This window comes from Miniopterus schreibersii, assembly GCF_964146895.1.
Source record: "Miniopterus schreibersii genome assembly, chromosome: 20".
Lineage (NCBI taxonomy): Eukaryota > Metazoa > Chordata > Mammalia > Chiroptera > Miniopteridae > Miniopterus > Miniopterus schreibersii.
In genome coordinates, this window is record NC_138122.1 from 10,827,416 (window position 1) to 10,846,450 (window position 19,035).

Genomic DNA, 19,035 nt, shown 5'->3' on the forward strand with positions numbered 1-19,035 from the left:
CAGAGCCACCCAGGAGCCAGGCTAGATGACCCAGATAGGCAAAGCAGTCCACCTAAGAACTCCTATGGGAGGGCTGGCAAGGGGGAGGCTGTGGAGGGTCCCGGAACTGCCTTTCCTCTCCCTTTCTTGGAACTTTCCCCTGGTTCAGCGACATGCTCCTCTGCCTGGCGCCTGTGACCAGAGAGAACAGGCCAGAGGCTGGAGCAGAGGCAGCCATGCTGCAGTCAAAGGCTGGCGGGGAGTATTCCTGGCCCCCCACTGTAGGGACGCTGGGAGAACTCAAGGCCCAAGGAGAATAGGGCTGAGGGGTGTGGTCAAGATCCTACTGGAAGCTTCTACCACTCTACAGCAAATCTCAAACAGCTAATTACCTGTCTCCAGGAAAGCACAGAGATGCTCTTAGAGCCAGAGGAGGCAGATGCTGATTTCAGCAATGCCTGGGTCTGAAAGGCTCCTTTCCCCCTCTCCCTAGTTCCCTGAGGCCCAGGAGTGGGAGGAGGGAGTATGACAGGGTCTAATGGCCCACAGCAAATGTGGAAACTGCATGCGGCCCTGGAGACGGGAGGCTGGGCAGTGGGGGTGGCCTTCAGTGATGCCATACAGATCATGGTCTTTTAGAAACAGGAAACGCTGCGGAAGGCGGCCGCGGGGCTTACACACTCCCCAAGTTCCACTTTCACAGAACGACCAGGCTGCGACCTAATGGGATAAGACTGACAATCCCGGCCTTAGAGCTGCAGGAAGGAATGACTCTGGGGCTGAGCTGACCAGACTACAGGAGCTGTTAGGCTGAACACTCAGGAATCCCAAAATATGGCCTCTCCCAACTTCCTTTCTAAAGGGATTTCCTTAATCCATTCTGAGAGAGCACACGCCCCAGTCTCAGCGCACTTCAGTGGAAAGCACAGTATTGTTTGTGTGGTGGGAGAGGAGCAGAAGGCCAAAGGCACAGGACACATCCCCACTCAGGAGCCCAGGACTACCGGAATCCTTGTTATTGCTCACTGGGAAGCACGGTCAGGAGTGGGCAACAAAAACCCGCTGCCACAGGCTGGCAGCCACGGCCGATCGGAGCAATGAAATGGAACCGGCGATCCTGCGGGGAGTCTGCCTCTGCCCACTGGTCCTGAGTAAGCCGACTTTTCCGCTGACTCGAGCCTTAATACTGCCACAGAGTCTTGGGATCTTGCCCCACCTCAGAGAGAGGGAGGGAAAGAGGGAGAACTCCAGGCTTGCGGTGGGGGCACAAAGCAGTAACTCAGGATTTAGTCACTTCTAACTAGGCTCCGGAAGCAGCCAGGACCCTAATCCAGGCTAATCTTTTGATCTGCCTCTTTTGTTTATTTGTTTGGTGAGTAGGTTAACATCCTAAAAATTACCTATCAATCCAAGTGTCACAGGGATATATTCTCAAATAATGCCAATCATTGCGGCAAATACAGATAATAGTTGGGTGTTCGCTCGCTATTCCAGTCTTTTCTTTAATGAGTTTGCATAAGTATGAACATGTCTACATAAAAGTCTTCCCCCCCTTTTTAGGGCACAAGTGGGCTAATCCTTTATTGGTTATCTGTGACCTCAGAGATCTCCCGACAGTCCATACAGATCTTTGTAATAACTGCATGGCAGCCCACATTATGCATGCACTATGCTTTGTTAACTGGCCCCCCACCCCCTGCTGCCAACAGGGGTCACTGAGGTTGTTGTTTTTCCTATCACAAAGAATGCTGCAACGAACATTCTTGTGCATGTGTGTGAGCAACTCTCTCAGTCAGATACCTAGAAGCAGACATGCTAGGTCAAAGGGACACAAGTTTCACAATCTCATGGATCTGGCCATGTCCAACATACACCCCACCCACTGTGTGTGGGCACCTGGGAGACACTGAGGTGTCTATCTGTCTCAGCTCACCAACATCAGATCTATCTGGGTATGGCCTCAATGGGATAACTTTTCTGTGGCCTAAGCTGCCTACACCTACAGAGACCCCTACCCAGCATATCTAGACACACCTGGAAGGCCACCAACTCCTACTTAATGGTGCCTCTCAGACCACTTCAAAACCCAATGCAATAGCAGTGATGAAATGCAAAAGGAAACAAACCCATAACAGTGACAGGAATGAGTGGGAGGCAGCAGGGAGAGACAGCAATTCATTTTCCAAAGCCAGGAAGTAGAAGGCAGCATGTGCATGAAGGAGACAACACCAAAGGAAGCCTGGGATGGGCTACATGGAGGTGACAGCCAGCCTCGCCATGGGCACCAGCAGAGGATCTTGGATCTAAACAAGCAGGTAGAGAGGAGAGGAAGGGAAAGGAAGCCAGCTCACTGGACTGTCAGACTGGTTCCTCTAAATACAAATGAGTAGACGATCACCAGACATTTGGGGAAAACCAGCAGCCTGAGAAAGAATGACCAAAATAAACAACCAAAACCAGAGCCCAGAGGAAATGAGATCACCTAAGGGTCAGGAGATAATTTTTGAAACAATTCTAATTAGTGTATCAGAAAAAGTAACACCAGTTTGGCCCTGCAAAGCTAGAGCAAGATGCTATGAAAATGTTATAATCAGAGAACCAGAGAGAAGAAAATTAAAAATATAATTGCCAAATTAAAACCTTCACTACAAGGCCCGGGAGACAAAGTTAAGACAATCTACCAGACCACAGACAGAAAGGACAGGGATGGCGACAGTGCAAACAGAAGCAGCACACAGGATCAACCTAGGAAACCTAGCAACTCATAGGATTTCCAGAAAGAGAAAATAAAGGAAACGGAGAGAAAGAAATTATCAAAGAAATAATAGAAAAAATGTACAGAGAGGAAGAGCAACATAAGACTTTAAATCAAAAGGGTCCAAAAGTATCCAGCACACATCTTACCAGATTTCAGTACATCAAAGATAAAGAGAAGATACTATAAGCTTCTAGAAAAGGAAACTAACAAAGCAATAAAAAAGAGCAAAAACAGCCCTGCCAGGCTTGGCTCGACGGTTGAGCATTGACCTAGGATCCAGGAGATTGCAGTTCGATTCCTGGTCAGGGCACATGCCCAGGTTGTGGGCTCGATCCCCAGTCGGGGGCCTGCTGGAGACAGCCGATCAATGACTCTCTCATTATTGACGTTTCTTTCTCTCTCCCTTTCTCTCTCTGAAATCAATAAAGATATATTAAACACACACACACACACACCAAAAACAAAAACCAAGTTAGCTATAAAGACATGAGAATCACGTTGACATCAGGTATCTTATTAGCAACAATGAATGCCTGGAGTCAATGGATCAATGCCTTTAATGTTAAGAAAAACAAAATTTGTATTTTGTATTTGGTCAAACCATCAATCATGTATTTACCTCTCATGTATTCTTTCTGAAGGAGTGCTTACAAGGTACTTCAGCTAGAGAGTAAAGCAAGAAAGGAAAAGACACTGCATCCAGAAAGTGGTGGATCTCACCTGGGAGGGGGGAAGGAAGTCTAGGTGGAGAGAGTGCCTAAGACCCAGCTGGCCAGAGGGGAGCAGCAGGAGACAGTGTCTGCAAATGTCTCCAGGAAGGAAGCAGCCATCATGCAATGAATTACCTAACTAAGTGGTTGGACAACTTCAAAAACACAGTAAAGGCCGTGTTCTTTTAACCACAATTTTCAAAAAGGCAACTGGAAACTGTGAAAAAGTGAAAGCGAGTAAAACAATGATTCCAGTATGAAAAACTAAACAGCAGTGTAGTTTTGGAGGAACTGTTGGAATGTAAGGGGAGAGAGAGTCCACTTGACCCAGACATCAGCTTTCTCTTCCACGTGGCACAGGGCTACACGCTGAGCAGATGCACAAGCACGGAGAGCCTCTGTTCGGGGGAGGGGCGCACGTCAACACGGGCACAACAATGTGAGCACTGCTTACTGGTGTCAACCCAGAGTCAACTGACAGACACAGCACACTGGACCTCACTACAGTTTGCAACAGAACATGCCACAACAGTGTGAAACACAAGCACAGGTGACAGATAAGTTGGGAGAGAGTAAAGGATAGAATTGGTGGGAAGGAAAGGCTGGAGGCCCTGAGATTCTCACCTGACAGAATGATAAAACCTGCTGTAGATTTCAGTATATTTGGGACTCCAAGGGCAATTTTAAAAAATTCTAAAAATAATCATCTAAACATCAAAAATTGGGAGGAGCAGGGAAGGAGGGAGAGAAAAGCACGGGCATACCTTGGAGATACTGCAGGTTTGGTTTCAGACAACCACAAAAAGTGAGTATCACAATGAAGCGAGTCACAGAATTTTTTTGTGTCCCAGTGTATGTAAGTTATGTTTATACTATACTGTAGTCTATTAAGTGTGCAATAACATTATATCTTAAAAAGCAATGTACATGCTATACTTAAAAAATACTTTATTGCTAAAAAATGCTAATCATCACCTGAGCCTTCAGCGAATTGCAATCTTTTTGCTGGTGGAGGGTCTTACTCTCATTTTGTAAAAAACACAGTTAGCTGCAAAGCACAATAAAACGAGGTATAAAGGAGCTGAACCTTTTAACATCCACTGTGGGGACTTGATCATGTCAAAATCTGATAAATTAAGAAAGAGCTGCAGAAGCATATTATTCAATTCGGTGTCTGGAGGAAACCACCAGATGCACTAACCCCAGAGATTTTCACAGTACCTGCTCCGGGAGAGCAGACCCAGGTGGGGCAGACCAGGTGGGGCAGAGTGGTCTGGGAGCCTGTTCCTGCCCATATAAGCCCTCCGGAGCTACTCAATGATTTGACCGGATGATAGTGTGACTTGGGTAAATGCTCTAGCCTAGAGACTCTTACTCAGTAGGTCAGATTCTGTATTTGAGAAAGCTCCTTAGCAATTCTGAAGAGTAGTTCTAGGTAATAAACAAAGCACTGAAGAAGCTGTAGGTTCCACTCAAACCTGAGATACTATATCTCATAGGACACAGACGTCCCTGAGGCAGGCTAGCCAGCTATTAGATTCCTCTCTCTCCACTCAGAGAAATGGAATCTCACAGCTACTCCATGACTTGCCCTGGTGTCACACGCTGGCCATGCCTGGGAGTTTCTCATGCTAGATGACAGCGGTGCTCTTCCACACTCGCTCGGGCGGTGACCTGCTTGGCAAGGCTTTCCCTGCTGGTTACTGTTCAGAGAACTCTTGTCCTTAAACTCAGCTGCCATGGGAGAGCTGCCGAGGACACCCACAGGGATGGGGTGAGAGGCTTGTGCCAGTCTATGCTAGAGTGGGGCCCATGGAGCCTGGTACAGGGCCTTTCCGTCCAGTTGCTGGAGGACCCCCCACACTGCCCTGTCCTGCCAGGGCTGGCAGATCCTGGAGTGCACGCCAATACCACACAGCTCCCTTGGGCCCTGGAGAAAAGGGCAAGGCCCCACTGCTCCTCTGCCCAGAGAAAAGTCGGAGTGCAGAAACACAAGTCTAACACTCAAACCCAAGAGGAAGGCGGCCTAAAGCAAACATTTTTACTTTCAATAGCAGTGACTAGAAACCACACTTGAGAATGAGGGTAGAGCTCCACAATTTAGTGGGGAAACAGTCTCAGTTCTTCTAAGGACCTGCCAATTTTTCTTAACTTTTAATTGGAAAGTATATTGTACATATAAAATGTGTGTGTATACACAAAGGTACATATTTGTAAATATATATAGTACACATGTATATAAATATAAAACATGTACAGTTTAAAGACCTAAAATAAAGTTGAAAAATGCACATGCATGGCCTGCTGGTATGGTTCAGTGGTTGAGCATCGACCGTGAACCAGGAGGCCATGGTTCAGTTCCAGTCAGGGCACATGCCTGGGTTGCAGGCTCGAGCCCCAGCAGGAGGTGTGCAGGAGGCAGCCGATCAATAACTCTCTCATCACTGATGTTTCTATCGCTCTCTCCCTCTCCTTCCCTCTCTTTGAAGTCAATAAAACCATATTAAAAAACAAAAACCAAAAAACACGCATGGAGCATACTGTCCAAGAGAGAACATTACCAGGACTTCTGATGTCCTTTCTGCCCCGCCCCCCAGAGATGAGCATGTTGCTGAACAAGGTGTTAAGAAATCTTGTCTTTTGCCTTCCTGGTTTTCTTATGTATGCATGCACCCTAAGCAGTACATGTTTAGTTCTGCTTGCTTTTCAGCTTTATCTGGAGTCACACTGTACGTATTCTGTGTCTTGCTTTTCCTGTGGTTCATTCATTTTCACTGCAACGGAGAAGCAGCCCAGGTAGCCAGCCAAGATAGAAAACATCTCGATTTATCTATCTATTCTATTCTGAGCCAATGTCCAGGTTTTTTCTAGTTTTTTTTTTCTATCATGAACAAGGCTGCCAGGTAAACTCTTACAGGAAAAGTTAGTCTTTTAAAACGCTCCTCCCAAACAAGTCCTCACTCTAAACTCAAGAGGTACAGGCTTCGCCTCTGCGAAGAGCACAGGGAGGAAATCCCTACCTGTAGCTCAAGTACTGGGAGTTCTCTGCAACCAAAAGATGATGCGGTTCCCAGGGTTCCTCTGCTCCTGCCCTGGCCTCACTCAAACAAATGCCTTCTGCTCCTCTGAACCTGAGATTCCACACCCCTGCTCCACACCAGGAAAACAATTGGCCTTTTTAGACGCAGTCTGGATTTCTGAGTCACATCCCTCTCCCTAGTATCTCCCCCCTTCTTCCCAGGTAAGAGAGAGCAGAGATCTCAATGAAAGGGCTCCATTGATAGGCCTGGGGCGTGACAGTGTGAGAGCTGGAGCAGGAGGAGGTGATCCAGCCTCTACCCTGCCTGCTGGCCAGAGGCAGCACTAAGTCTGGCCCACCCATCCTCACAGTGGCCACATGGCCGCAGGGGGAAGAAAGGAAACCTGCCTGTGGTCAGGGCCTGGCATTTTCCCATGTGTTATACATATATATTGTTCCACTTAAGGCTCATAGAATTGTAAAGGGATAACAATAACAGAAAAGGGTTAACACATCGAATACACACTGTGTGCCTGCCACTGTGCTAAGCGCTTTATACACCTTCTCTCGCTGGGTCCTAACTCATGAGGCTGGTGATGAAATTAATTTAGGTTATGACCAGCATTTCCAAGAAAACACACAAGACTGGAATTAAGTTAGAACACTAGAGAGTATCCCACAAAGTAAGAGTGGGATTGTTTTGCACACCTATGTATTTATTCACAGGTACTGGCTCACACTGTAAAATGTATTTCTCACTGTGGGCAGAGGTTAAAAAATAGGTATCTTTCTTATTTATGTCGTAATCATCCTGAGGTATGTTCAGTTGCTAATCAAATTTAATAGCTACTTCCCCAAATTCATCTGTGCCACACACCATGGCCACCAACTGCCCCTCCAAGGTCCCAACGCAGCGGCCTCATTTCTATTTCTCTCTCCTCCCCCAGGGCATTCTCCTCACCCCCCACCAGCGCTCTGCACAGCTGGTCCCTCCCCATCCTTCGGGTCTCAGCGTGGGTGGCATCTCCACAGAGGCCTCCTGGATGTCCAGCCCATGCAGCCCTCCTGTTCAGGGCCACAGAGACCTCTGTTTTCTGGTTGGCTGTCTATCTGATGTACTCCCAATGCACAGAGCATCCAGCACAGCACCTGGCATGGGGCAAGCACTTCATCTTTATTAAATGAGCACAGAAACTTCCCAATTCAGTTAGTAAATGGCAAAGCCAGAATTCCAGCCCAGCTATGATTGACCCGAGGCTTGCTCTTTTTTTTTTTTTTAAGATTTTTTAAATTGATTTTTAGAGAGAAGGGAGAGGGAGAGAGAGAAACATCGATGTGAAAGTGAAACATGGATCAGCTGCCTCCTGCACGCCCCCGATTGGGGATCAAGCCCACAACCCTGGCATGTGCCCTGACAGGGAATGGAACGGGAAACCTTTCAGTGCACTAAACAACGCCCAACCGAGCCATACCGGCCAGGGTTCGAGGCTTGCTCTTAACTCCTGCACTACACTAAAACTCAAACAGCACACTGTCTCAGGTCACACCACTAGCAAGTGCTAGCGCTAGGACAGGGCCCGAGCGTGTCTAACTCTGATGCCCAAGGTCTACTATGCTAATGGAGTGGCGAGTAGCCTCTCATGGTCAGCTGAGATTTCGAAGTGATAAATGAGAAGACTGCAAAACCTTCAGGCTACAGGAGAAATTTGCCAATGACCAGAGAAGTACTGGAAGAAATAAGGAGATCAACCAGCTCAGAAATGGGGGGTTGAGGGAAGCTCCCCCAGATAAGCTCCCCCCGTTTCTCCAGCTAGAGAAACAGCTGGAGAAAGCAGTAAAATTCAGGGAGCACTGTGCAGGGGGCTCAGACAGCTGAGGCTGCAGGAACCACGTTTTAAGGTCCCTCCTGGCAGTGTTAAGAGTTGGTGACTCTGAGAATGAAATCAGAGCGGCAGGACTGAAAGGCTCTGGCTCGGAGGTCCAAGGAGCAGGCTACAGGAATACTTTGACAATGCTGCCACCTCGTGGCTGCCGAACGCCTGGCCCACAGGAAAGAACACAGCCAGCTTGTGGCTTTGCTCTTCAGCAGCCACTTATTGAGCACCTAATACGGGGCTGGCTGCTGGGGACCGGAAACGGGTCTGACAGGTTCCAGCTTTCAAAGACCTCTGTTCCCTACACCCACGCAATGACCAAACCCTGTTGAGCTTACTCCCCTCTTTTCATAACAAGACCATGAAGACACAGACAGTGGCTTATTCACCTCTGAAGCTCCAGCACCCAGCGGAGGGCCCAGCACATCAGAATAACAATGGCAGCTACTATTTAACATGTGCTAAGTACTTTCAGATACATTTGCTCATCTGAGTCTCATATTTTATCTATGTGGTACTTATGAGACTTCCAAATGGAGATGTCCGGGAGGCGTTCATTATAGTACTGGCTTGTTCAGTACTTATCTCAGGGGGAAAAACCAACAAAGAGAAAGATAGGGAGCGGCCTCCATCCCTTGTGTGCAGTACCAGAAAAGTGCGGGAAAAATAAAATAAGAAAAGGTCTCTGTGGAGAACCTTCATTTTGGCTGAGGATGGGGAGGGTGGATAGAGGGAGGCAGGGAGGCGAGGGAAAGGGGTGAAAGCAGAATAAATGCCCCAAGCATGTCTGGGGCTGCCTCAGGTGCTATTTGGCTACAGTGCCTTCTGTCATGCTTCTGCCTCTTTGTGTCGGAGAATACATTTGTTTAAATGTCACCGCCTGAGAAAGTAAATACAGCCGTCCATTTCTGTCAAGTTGAACCAATCAATCTGGCTCCCTTTCAATGGAGGACCAGGCTGTTTTGCTTGCAGTTGTGAAAGCTTTGCTTGTCTCACACCAAGTAGTCACGTATATTTCCAAAGGGCAACAAAGGCCCCTTTCTTGGGGGTGCGGAAGAGACTGAATCGATCAGAAAGGCTGTGGCAGGATATCCGTAAAGCTGAATTGTTCTTAAATGACAGAAGAAAAGTACAAAGGCAGAAGGATATGTGCTGCAGAGCAGATCCCAGAATTTCCTGGTTGAAAGGGACCTTCAAGGTCAACCAGTCTCCCTCACTCTTCCAACAAAGCTGCCTACCAAATCCAACTATCCAGAGGAAAAAAGCTCACATCATGCCTGGCTTTGGCATGGGATATTCTTCTTCTTCCTCTTTTGAATAAATTAAAGAATACCTGCAATCAAAAATAAATCTCTGGCCCTGGCTGGTGTGGCTCAGTTGGCTGGAGAACTGTCCCGTACACCAAAATGTGGCAGGTTCAATTCCTGGTCAGGGCACATACCCACATTTCAGGTTTGATCTCCCATGAGGGCGAGTGCAGGAGGCAACCAATCGATGTTTTTCTCTCACATCAATGTTTCTCTCTCTATTTCTCTAAATAATAATAATTAAACAAATAAAAAAACACCAAGTCTCTGTCTTTTAACCCTTGAATTCCTGCCCTTCTCAAGTCTATCTCTCTCAATCACACTGTCTCCCCTACTAGGAAGCGAGTTCCTTCAGGGAAGTAACTGATCTTTATAGCACCCAGCACACTGCTCATTTCACAGAAGTGTGGTGAGCAAGTCCTCGTCTACTGGAAGATCTGCGTTCCTGCTGCCTATTGACTGTGTGATCTTGGTTGGCCAAGTTGCTCAATCACCGGCATGGCTCAGTGGTTGAGTGTTGACCTACGAACAAGGAGGTCAGGGTTCAATTCCAGGTCAGGGCACATGCCCAGGTTTTGGGCTCGATCCCCAGCAGGGGGGATGCAGAAGGTAGCCTATCAATAACTCTCATCATTCACGTTTCTCTCTCTCCCTCTCCCTTCCTCTCACTGAAATCAATAAAACCATATTTAAAACAAAACAAAACAAAAACCTCAGTCCCCTCACCTGTAAAGTCCTATCACAATAAGGCTATTTTGAGGATAAAATAAGATAATACAAGCAGAGCACTTAAAATGGTGTCTAGCACAATAGTAAGAATTTAGTGCTGACAATCATTATTATTCAGTTAGTAGATGAACCTGTTCTCTCCCATGAATCACACTCCCTCCTCAAAAGAGACTACACCAGAGCGGGGTTTCTCAACCTTGGCACTACTGCCCTTTCTTCTTGTGGGGGCCCATCCTGCATTTTACAGGATATTTAGCAGCATCCCTGGCCTCTACCCTCCAAGTGCCTCCCCATTTCTGACAACCAAAAATTGTCTTCTGAGATTGCCAAATGTCTCCTGAGGAGCAAAATCCCCTCTTCCTTCCACTGAGAACTATTGCACTAGAATATGCAAATCAGTTATGGATTTGCCACCCCCTCCCCAATTTCCCACCATCCCACCCTCCCCACAAGCAGCCACTTCAGGCACCACTTGCTCACCACTCAGCTGCCTTGGAGGAAACATGTGATAGGTGCTGTATATATCATTGGAGAACTGCAACTGGAGCTCAGGGCTGCTCGTGAGGAGCTGGGCCACCTGTTCCACCTGAAATGGTGTCTTCTCCAGGATCACAATGGCATCCTCTCCATCCCCAGAGGACTCATTCACCTGTCGGCAGAGACACAGGTGAGGCCTGGAGAACAGAGGCAGAAACTCCCGAGGGTCTCAGAATTCCCAACATTTGAGACTTCCTTCCCTGTAGTTTCCCTCTGTGCAAGTCTAGCCAATGACACTGTTTCTCCTTCCAGAGGAGAAATCATTAACCTCAGTCCTTTCTTCTAAAAGATGCAAAGCTTCTCAGTTGTTTTCAATTTTAAGCTCACAAGGCCTCTGTTAAATTCTCCCCATTTTGCCTGGCCAGTGTGGCTCAGTGGTAGAGTGTCAACTCATGAACCAAGAGGTCACAATTTGATTCTGGTCAGGGCACATGCCCAGGCTTCCCGCTGACCCCCAGTAGGGGATGTGCAGGGGGCAGCCGATGGATGATGTTTCTCTCTCATCAATGTTTCTATCTCTCTATCCCTCTCCCTTCCTCTCTCTAAAAAAATCAATAAAAAAACATATTTAAAAAAATTCTTTTTATGTCTCCCCATTTTACAGATGAAGGAGGTCTAGAGAGATTAAGTGACTTGCACAGAGTCACATGAACAGTCAATACTGAAAAAGAAACTAGAATCTGGGTATCCCAACTAACTGCGGGCTTAAAGGTTCTCACGGCTAAAATCTTAAGCAGGTGCTGCAGGCTGAAGACAGATGGGGCTGAGAGGACCAGACAGAACCTTGTGAAAAAACAAGAGACACGAGAGGAGCGCCGACACCTACGACCAGGTCCGTCCTGATCCTCCCAAAATGAGAGCTCCTGCTAAGAGTTCTGGGGAGCCCTGGTACCTGCCTTGGCTGGGCCTCCTCACCAGTTAGGGGGTGGTCTCCGGTCTCTCCCCAGCCCCTGGAGAGAGGGCCGAGCACCCGGTGTTGGCGCCAGCTGTGTGTGTCCGTGCTCCCCACGATGCTCTGCACGCTGAAGGTCAGGGAACCTACCTTTCACCTCTGCATCCCCGGTACCTAGCGCTCTGGGCTGGCCCGTCAGTGCGCGGCACGTGGAGTCGAATTACCAATTTAACAAACGGTCTCCCCTGCCAGGGCTGGAGTCCTGGACAGCAGGGGTCCAATCTCCTACAGTCTCTTGTCGTGGCTGCTCAGGGCCACGGAGGAGCAAGGCGGCCAGCAACATCTGACCGGGTTCCTAGCACCTTCTACAGGTTGAATGAAAAAATGATGAACGACTTGGAGACTCTGACACGTGATTTTTTAATCTGCCATACACCCTACCGGTGTTCGTGGTTATTTCTAGCAAAGGAGGAATTTGGAAAATCAGCCGTCGGTTAAATAGTCCTAGCTCCACGGGCGACCGTGCCTCCTCCACTCCCTCGCCCCCAAAGCACTCCAGAGCCGCGCTTCCTCCCCCGCCGCCCGGAACGCGACCGGCACTTCCGGGCCGAGGCCGACAAGACCCGCCCCCCGACGGTAACGTCACACTCCCGCGCCCGGCCCAGGCCTGCCCAGGGTACCTTGCCGTGCAGGAACAGGATCTTGTCCCGCGCGGACTCCCGCAGCACTTTTTCCACTCTAAAGCCGGAGAAAGGAAGGCGGACAGGGGCAGAGGTGCCATTCCCAACGCCGGCTACTTTGGCTTTTTTGTCCTCTGTGCCGGAAGCTTCTGCCTCCCCGGCTGCTAGTTCGCGCTTCCTCTTGCTCGGCGGAGGTGCCGCGTCCGCCATGTTGCCTCTCGGAAGAGCGCGCCTGCGCAGACCCCGCACGCGCCCCGCCCACTCGCGCCACCGGCCGCTACTACAACTCCCGACGTGCTCCGGGCGCTGACCCCCGGCGACCTGGTCCAAAGAAAGTTTTTCATCCGGGTCGCGGCCCTGGAGCCCTGGTGCTGGCCGGCGGCAGTAGAGGCGGGCGCCGAGGGGAGAGGTGGCGGCGCAGCGAACCCCTAAACTGGCGGGTAACGGTGCGGGGGGTACCCCGGCCTTCCCGGCCGGATTCTGGAGGCTTTGACCCCGTGTTTGAACACCGACACCCAGTCATCGTGGAAGCCCGGCATCTGAAACGAATCTCTTGAGCCGATCTTAGTTCTTGGCCCATTTTTTATAGAGAGCGCTTAGAAACTTAGAGTTTTCATCGCGTTCAGCTCTTTTCTTTATAGATTCAGTAGCTTCTTGCTGAAAAGAAAGGTGAGTGAGCAGGGGCAGAACTGTATTTCCATCCCTGCCGCTGCCCCTCCGGCCTGTTTTACCCACGTGTTTGCGATGCTGTCCCCAGGTGGGATTTGCAGCGTGAGTATGAGGATCAGAGTTTCTTTTTTTGGGGGGGGGGGCATATACAATTTTTACTTATAATTCCTGCCTTTGTAAGTTTCTTTCGTGCCCGTGATTTCCGGCTAGTCCCTTTTCCCTTGGGGATGGTGGTTCGACTCCGGGTCAGGCGCAGGGGCTCCATCCCGGGGGGGGCGTGCAGGAGGCGGCCGGCCGTGGCTCTCTCCCATCATTGATGTTTCTCTCTCTCCGGCTCCCTTCCTCTCTCTGAAATCAATAAAGCCTTTTTTTTGGGGGGGGCAATGTCAGTTTTATTTTCAGTTTGCTTTTTTCAGACAAAATAATAGGGCAGGGGCGCAACTTTCGGTCAGTAAATTAGGAAGTGTACTATATGTCAGTTACAGGTTGCTTTGGGGTTATTTCTACCAGAAATAATAATATGAGTTGGAGAAAAGGCTGCTTGTTTTGTGAAGCAAAGCGCATTAGTAGGGGAAGCTTAGGATCTGGAGCAATTATCTTCAACCAGAAACACTTGCTGCTGGTTCACACATTTCCTGGGTATATCCCTCACCTTCTGGGAATATACAGGAGGTTATAAACTGTGTGCGACACTAGAACAAAATGCCCTGGGAGTAAGTGGCAATAGCAAAACCTGCTCAAAACTAGAAGGCCCTGGTCTTATGAAAATGTCTAGGTGTGCATGTTCCCTCTTCCTCTTCTTTCCGTCCGCTTCCTCCCTTCCTTTTTCTTTCTGTCCCCTCCCTCTGTCCATTTTTTTTATTTTTTATTTTATTTATTGCACCTGGAAAGAGAATTTGAGCAAAGTAGATATGTTTTAACAAAAAGAGCCCTGAATTGGGAGCTGTGAAGTCTGGCCCCAACACTGACTGTGCGACTTTGGGGAAGTCACTTACCCTCTCTAGGCCTCCGTTTCTGTTTGCCAGACACTGTCCCTCCTGAACAAGACAGGAGAGACCTCTACTTTCATAGAATTCATATTCAAGTAGAGATGAGCTAAACAAATGTAATTTTAGGTAATGATTAATGTGTTATTTATAGAATAAACAACAATGTTGATAGACCCTGGGCACACGGAGGACTTAGATAAGGTGGCCATGAGTGCCCTCTCAGGAAGTGACATTGAGCTAAGACTTGAATGATAAGAAGGAAACAGCCATGAAAATGTATTTCAGGCAGAGTAGAGGTCAGATGCTAAAGACCCTAAACCAGTAACGAGCTGGGCATTTTTTAGAAACAGGAATGGGCCTTATGGTGAGAATGTCACTGTTGAGCAAAGGAGAGATATAAAATCAAACTATAGAGAAATTTATTCATTAGCAAATTCATCAACAGTTATAATTCTGATTAAAATATCCATAAGGTCAGAATTCTGGTCTTAAGCTTTGGCTCAAGGGAAGGATGAGTTCACAGGAAGGCTCAGCCACCAGATGGCTTAGAACACCAGATGGCAGAGTGAAAGGGACCTTTAGGCAGCACTACAGATCCCTGCTTGGCTTCAGAGGCCTTTGTTGATGTTTTCAGTTCAGTTGTTTGGAAACTTGGGAAGGCTCTGCACTGTCCTTCCAATAGCCACTAGCCACATGTAGCTATTTACATTTAAATGAATGAGAATGAGATAAAATTAAAAATCCAGCCCCTCAGGCATACAGCTGTGTTTCAAGTGCTTGATAGCCACATACGGTTAGTGGCCACCATATTGAACAGCACAGATGGGGATATTTTCAATCATCACAAAAAGTTCAACTGGACAGTGCCAGATTAGAAGGTTATCACAGGCCCTGGGTGGCGTGGCTTGGTTGGGCATCATCCCATGTACCAGGTTGCTGGTTCGATTCCTGGTCAAGGGCACATGCCCGAGTTGTGGGCTTGATCCCTGGTCGGGGGAGTGCAAGGAGGCAGCCGATCCATGCTGTGTTCTCACATCAATGTCTCTCCAAAAAAAAAGGTTATTCCTGGAAAGTCCTGGTCTGTCTATAAGCATCAACCCTTCAGTCTTCCTGAGGAATCTCAAAACTTCTCCCAAACCCTTTTTTTAAAAGAAGGACTAGACACTTCCATTTCAGGTATTTTAACAGACTAGATATTCTAAAAACCTTTCAGCTAAAAACACCTGCACATTCTGGATGCAATGTTTAAAACATCCTTTTGGTTACACTGCAGCTCTCAAGAAAATAAAATTTTCTGAAATGAAAAATGTGGGAGCACAAATTTATATAATGGTAAGTGGGGCTTGAAACGGGTTCTAAGAGTGACTGCTGGTTTCTAGAAATCTAGGGCATGGGAAACAAGGCCTGGGCTTGTGCCAGGTGAGGAACTGGAAGAGAAAACTTCGCAGAGAGCCCAGATCTCTAGAGGTCCACCACGTCCATGAAAGGGCTATTTAAAATATGAATAAAACAAAAGCTGCCCCACTCAGAGAGACATGACTTTTAGGAAACTTGTCTGCCTCAACATCTGGCTCTGGAGGGAAGGAAGAAATCCCTGGAAAATGTGTAACCACAGGCCAGTCTTGCAGGATTAGAATTCAGATTCTTACCGCCTACATGTTCAGGCCATTCAAATGGAAAAATCTCGTCAAGCCACTCTTGTATTCTTTATTGATTTAATCTATGCCAGATTGACTCCAGAATAAATAAATAGATCTATTACCCTTTAAGACATTGAAATAGCAGTTTTAAATCTTCCCATAGAGAAAATGTTAGGCCCAAGGGATTTACAGATAAGTCTACCCAACATTTAAGGAATGATTAATTCCAAGCTTCAACTCTTCAATCAAAAAAAGGGACCACTCCCCAACTATTTGATAAAGCTGGTATAACCTTGGTAACAAACCAGAGAGGGATAATACAAGAAAGGGCAATAATGCGCCAGTCCCACATGTGAACACAGATGTAAAATCCTAAAGAAAATGTTAGCAATCCAAATCCTGGGGTTTATAACAAAGGTAATAAGTACATCATGGTCAAATTGAATTTACCCCAGGAGTGTAAGGCTGGCTTAACATTAGAAAATCTAATTTTATTCACTGCATTAGCTGATTAAAAGGGAAGACAAACACATCACCTTAGTAGGTATGGAAATTTTAGATTAAATTACAAACCCATTCAAGATAAGTAGCTAGAAACAGCAGGATACAACTTATTAAAAGAAATATGTACCAAACCAAAAACCTACAACGAATATTACATTTAATGGTGAAATGTTTGAAGTGTTGCCTTTAAAATCATGAAGGAGACAGAAGATGGCTGCTGTGGTCACTTTCAGCATTTTACTGGCGGTCCCAGGCAGCACAGAAAAACAATTTGTTTACAAATTTTATGATTGTCTTATAGAAACTCAACAAAATCTGAGGTCTTATAGAATAATTCAGCGGGTTGCTTAATATCAAATCAGTATGCAAAATAAACTGCAATCCTTTCTACCTGTAATAGATAAAAAATATAATTAAAAAATATTTACAGTAGCAACAAAATATGAAGTATATCCTCTCTCTGAAATCAATAAAGATATATATGTATATATTTAAAAGTATTTAAAGGAAATGATCTTTAAAAAATAAATAAATAAAATAATAATAAAAATTTTTTAAAAAAGAACCTAATAAAATATGCGACTGACTGACATGGAGAAAGATTATAAAGCTTTATTGAAGTACATTTAAAGACATCAAAAAATGGACACATACCATTTTTTATAAAGATTCAATATCATAAAAAAAATCTATCCTTCCCAAATGAAATCAACTGCATGGAAACCCAAATGAAAAAAAGATGCAGGCATTTTCCTGGAGCTTGAGGGACCAAACAATTTCTATGACAAAGTAACGGAACAAGTCAGTGATTTTGGTGAGTAAAGGAAGGAAGGGCCGACCTACAAGTCGGTTTATGGCTTATTAGAAACCATAGTAAGCCAGCGTGCCACTGATACAGGGAGACACAAACACACAAGTGGAGGCACTGGAGAATCCAGGACCAGACCCCCACACATGACAAGCAGTGACATTACAGTCCGTGGGGAGAGGGCGGACTAATCAGTACATAACAGCTGTTCAAATGGGGGGCGGGGGGGGGGAATGGATCTCTGACTTTTAAGCCAAAAGCAGCAACAACAAAAACCCAAAGAAAAATCCAGGTGCATGAAAGACCTGCGTGTGAAATGCTTCCAGAAGAAAATACAGGAGTACGGAAGGGTTTCCCCAGTAAGACAAAAACAGACTACACAGCAATAAGTAAAAGTTTTTATATTAAAAAAATAACTATTCTTTAAAAGATGCTGTCATACTGTCATTTTTTAAAAAACTTCTAGCCCTAGCTCAGTGGTTAGAGCGTCGGCTCATGGACTAAAGGGTCCCAGGTTCGATTCCTGCCAAGGGCACGTACCTTGGTTGCAGGCTCAGTCCCCTGAGGGAGGCAACCAATCGATGTGTCTCTCTCACATCAATGCCTCTCTCTCCCCACCACTCTCTGAAAAGGAATGGAAAAAATATCCTCAGGTAGGATTAAAAAAAACACAAACTTCTAATAATTTAGAGATACATACCTAAATCTGGAGGAATAAAATAGGATTTGCTTCAGAAGATTTGAGGGTTGAGGGAACAAGTAGAGTGTTGTTGGTATAACTTAGCTCTGAGTTGGTAATTGTTGAAGCTGGGTGTTGGGCACCTGGAGATTCATCAAATTTTCATAGAAAAGGTTAACAGGAAAATAATATTATGATAATACAATACCAGTTTTCACCCACCAGATTAGCAAACATTTTGAAATCTGATAGTTCTAAGTGTTAGCAAGGGCATCAAACAGTGGGAACGCTTACACACAAATGGTAGGAACTTAAATTGCCACAACTAATTTGGAAGGAAATTTGGTGCCTTCTACTCAAACTAAATATGTGTACTCTTCACTACCCAGCTGTGCCCAATCTAGGCAGAATCCTGGAAAACCTTGCTCATGGAAACATGTACAAAAATGTTCATGGGCTCATTGCTTTTAGTAGCAAAAACACTAGAAACCACCAAATATCCACTTGTAAAAGAATGCGTGGCTAAAGAGTGGTGTGTTTACATAATGGATTGAACGTGAATTGACTGCAGTTAATGCCTCAGCGTGGGTAGATCTTACAAACATGATAAACTAAAGGGATTTGCAGAATACAACACAATGCTTTTTATGCAAACTAAAACCATGTAAAAGTAAATGTGTTGTCAGGGATGCATACCTATGTAATAAGTTTCTAGACAAAGGCTAAGAATGATAAATTCAAAATTCAGGCTAGTGGTTACTGCTGGTGAGAGAAGGGAGCACCCTAGAGATTGTAATGTTTTGCTTCCTAAGCTGGGTGGAAGGTATGTGAGTGTACATTATAGTAAGCTTTAGTCCTTTTGTATGTAATAAAATAATTTGTAGTTAAAAATACAAAATGTTTTCACAATATATACGCATAGTGGCTCATACACCTGAAACTAATGTTATATGCCAAGTATATCTCAATTACAAAAATATATATATGTATAAATATTGTTCGGTAAAAGGAGGAAGTGAGAAAAGAATCTCAAAAGTACACGTTGAGGGAACAAGAAACGCATTTCGGTTCAACAGCAAACTTGTACTGAGAACAGATGAATGAACCTTGCCTTCCTACGAGGTACACAGTCGTCTGCCAGAAGAAAAAGGCCGGTTTCTCTCGGTGCAGAGGGGGAGGAGCTGCTGCACAGCATGAGCTCTCGCCAGACCCCTGATGAGGCCCCCCTATGTCCAGCAATTGGTGGGTGGGCTCTCCATCC

At 46.2% G+C, this 19,035-nt stretch overlaps 1 protein-coding gene across 1 annotated transcript in view; it reads right to left on the reverse strand.

Annotated features, from left to right (window-relative positions):
• The window catches only part of DCPS (decapping enzyme, scavenger), a 34,173-nt gene extending 21,456 nt beyond the window's left edge, over nucleotides 1-12,717 (reverse strand). The window contains exons 1-2 of the mRNA XM_081122453.1: nucleotides 12,486-12,717; nucleotides 10,857-11,025 (exon numbers count right to left, since the gene is read on the reverse strand). Coding sequence (XP_080978579.1) covers nucleotides 10,857-11,025; nucleotides 12,486-12,695 — 379 coding nt within the window. The 5' untranslated portion in view covers nucleotides 12,696-12,717. The remainder of the gene's footprint in view (nucleotides 1-10,856; nucleotides 11,026-12,485) is intronic.
• Nucleotides 12,718-19,035: the final 6,318 nt, after the last annotated feature.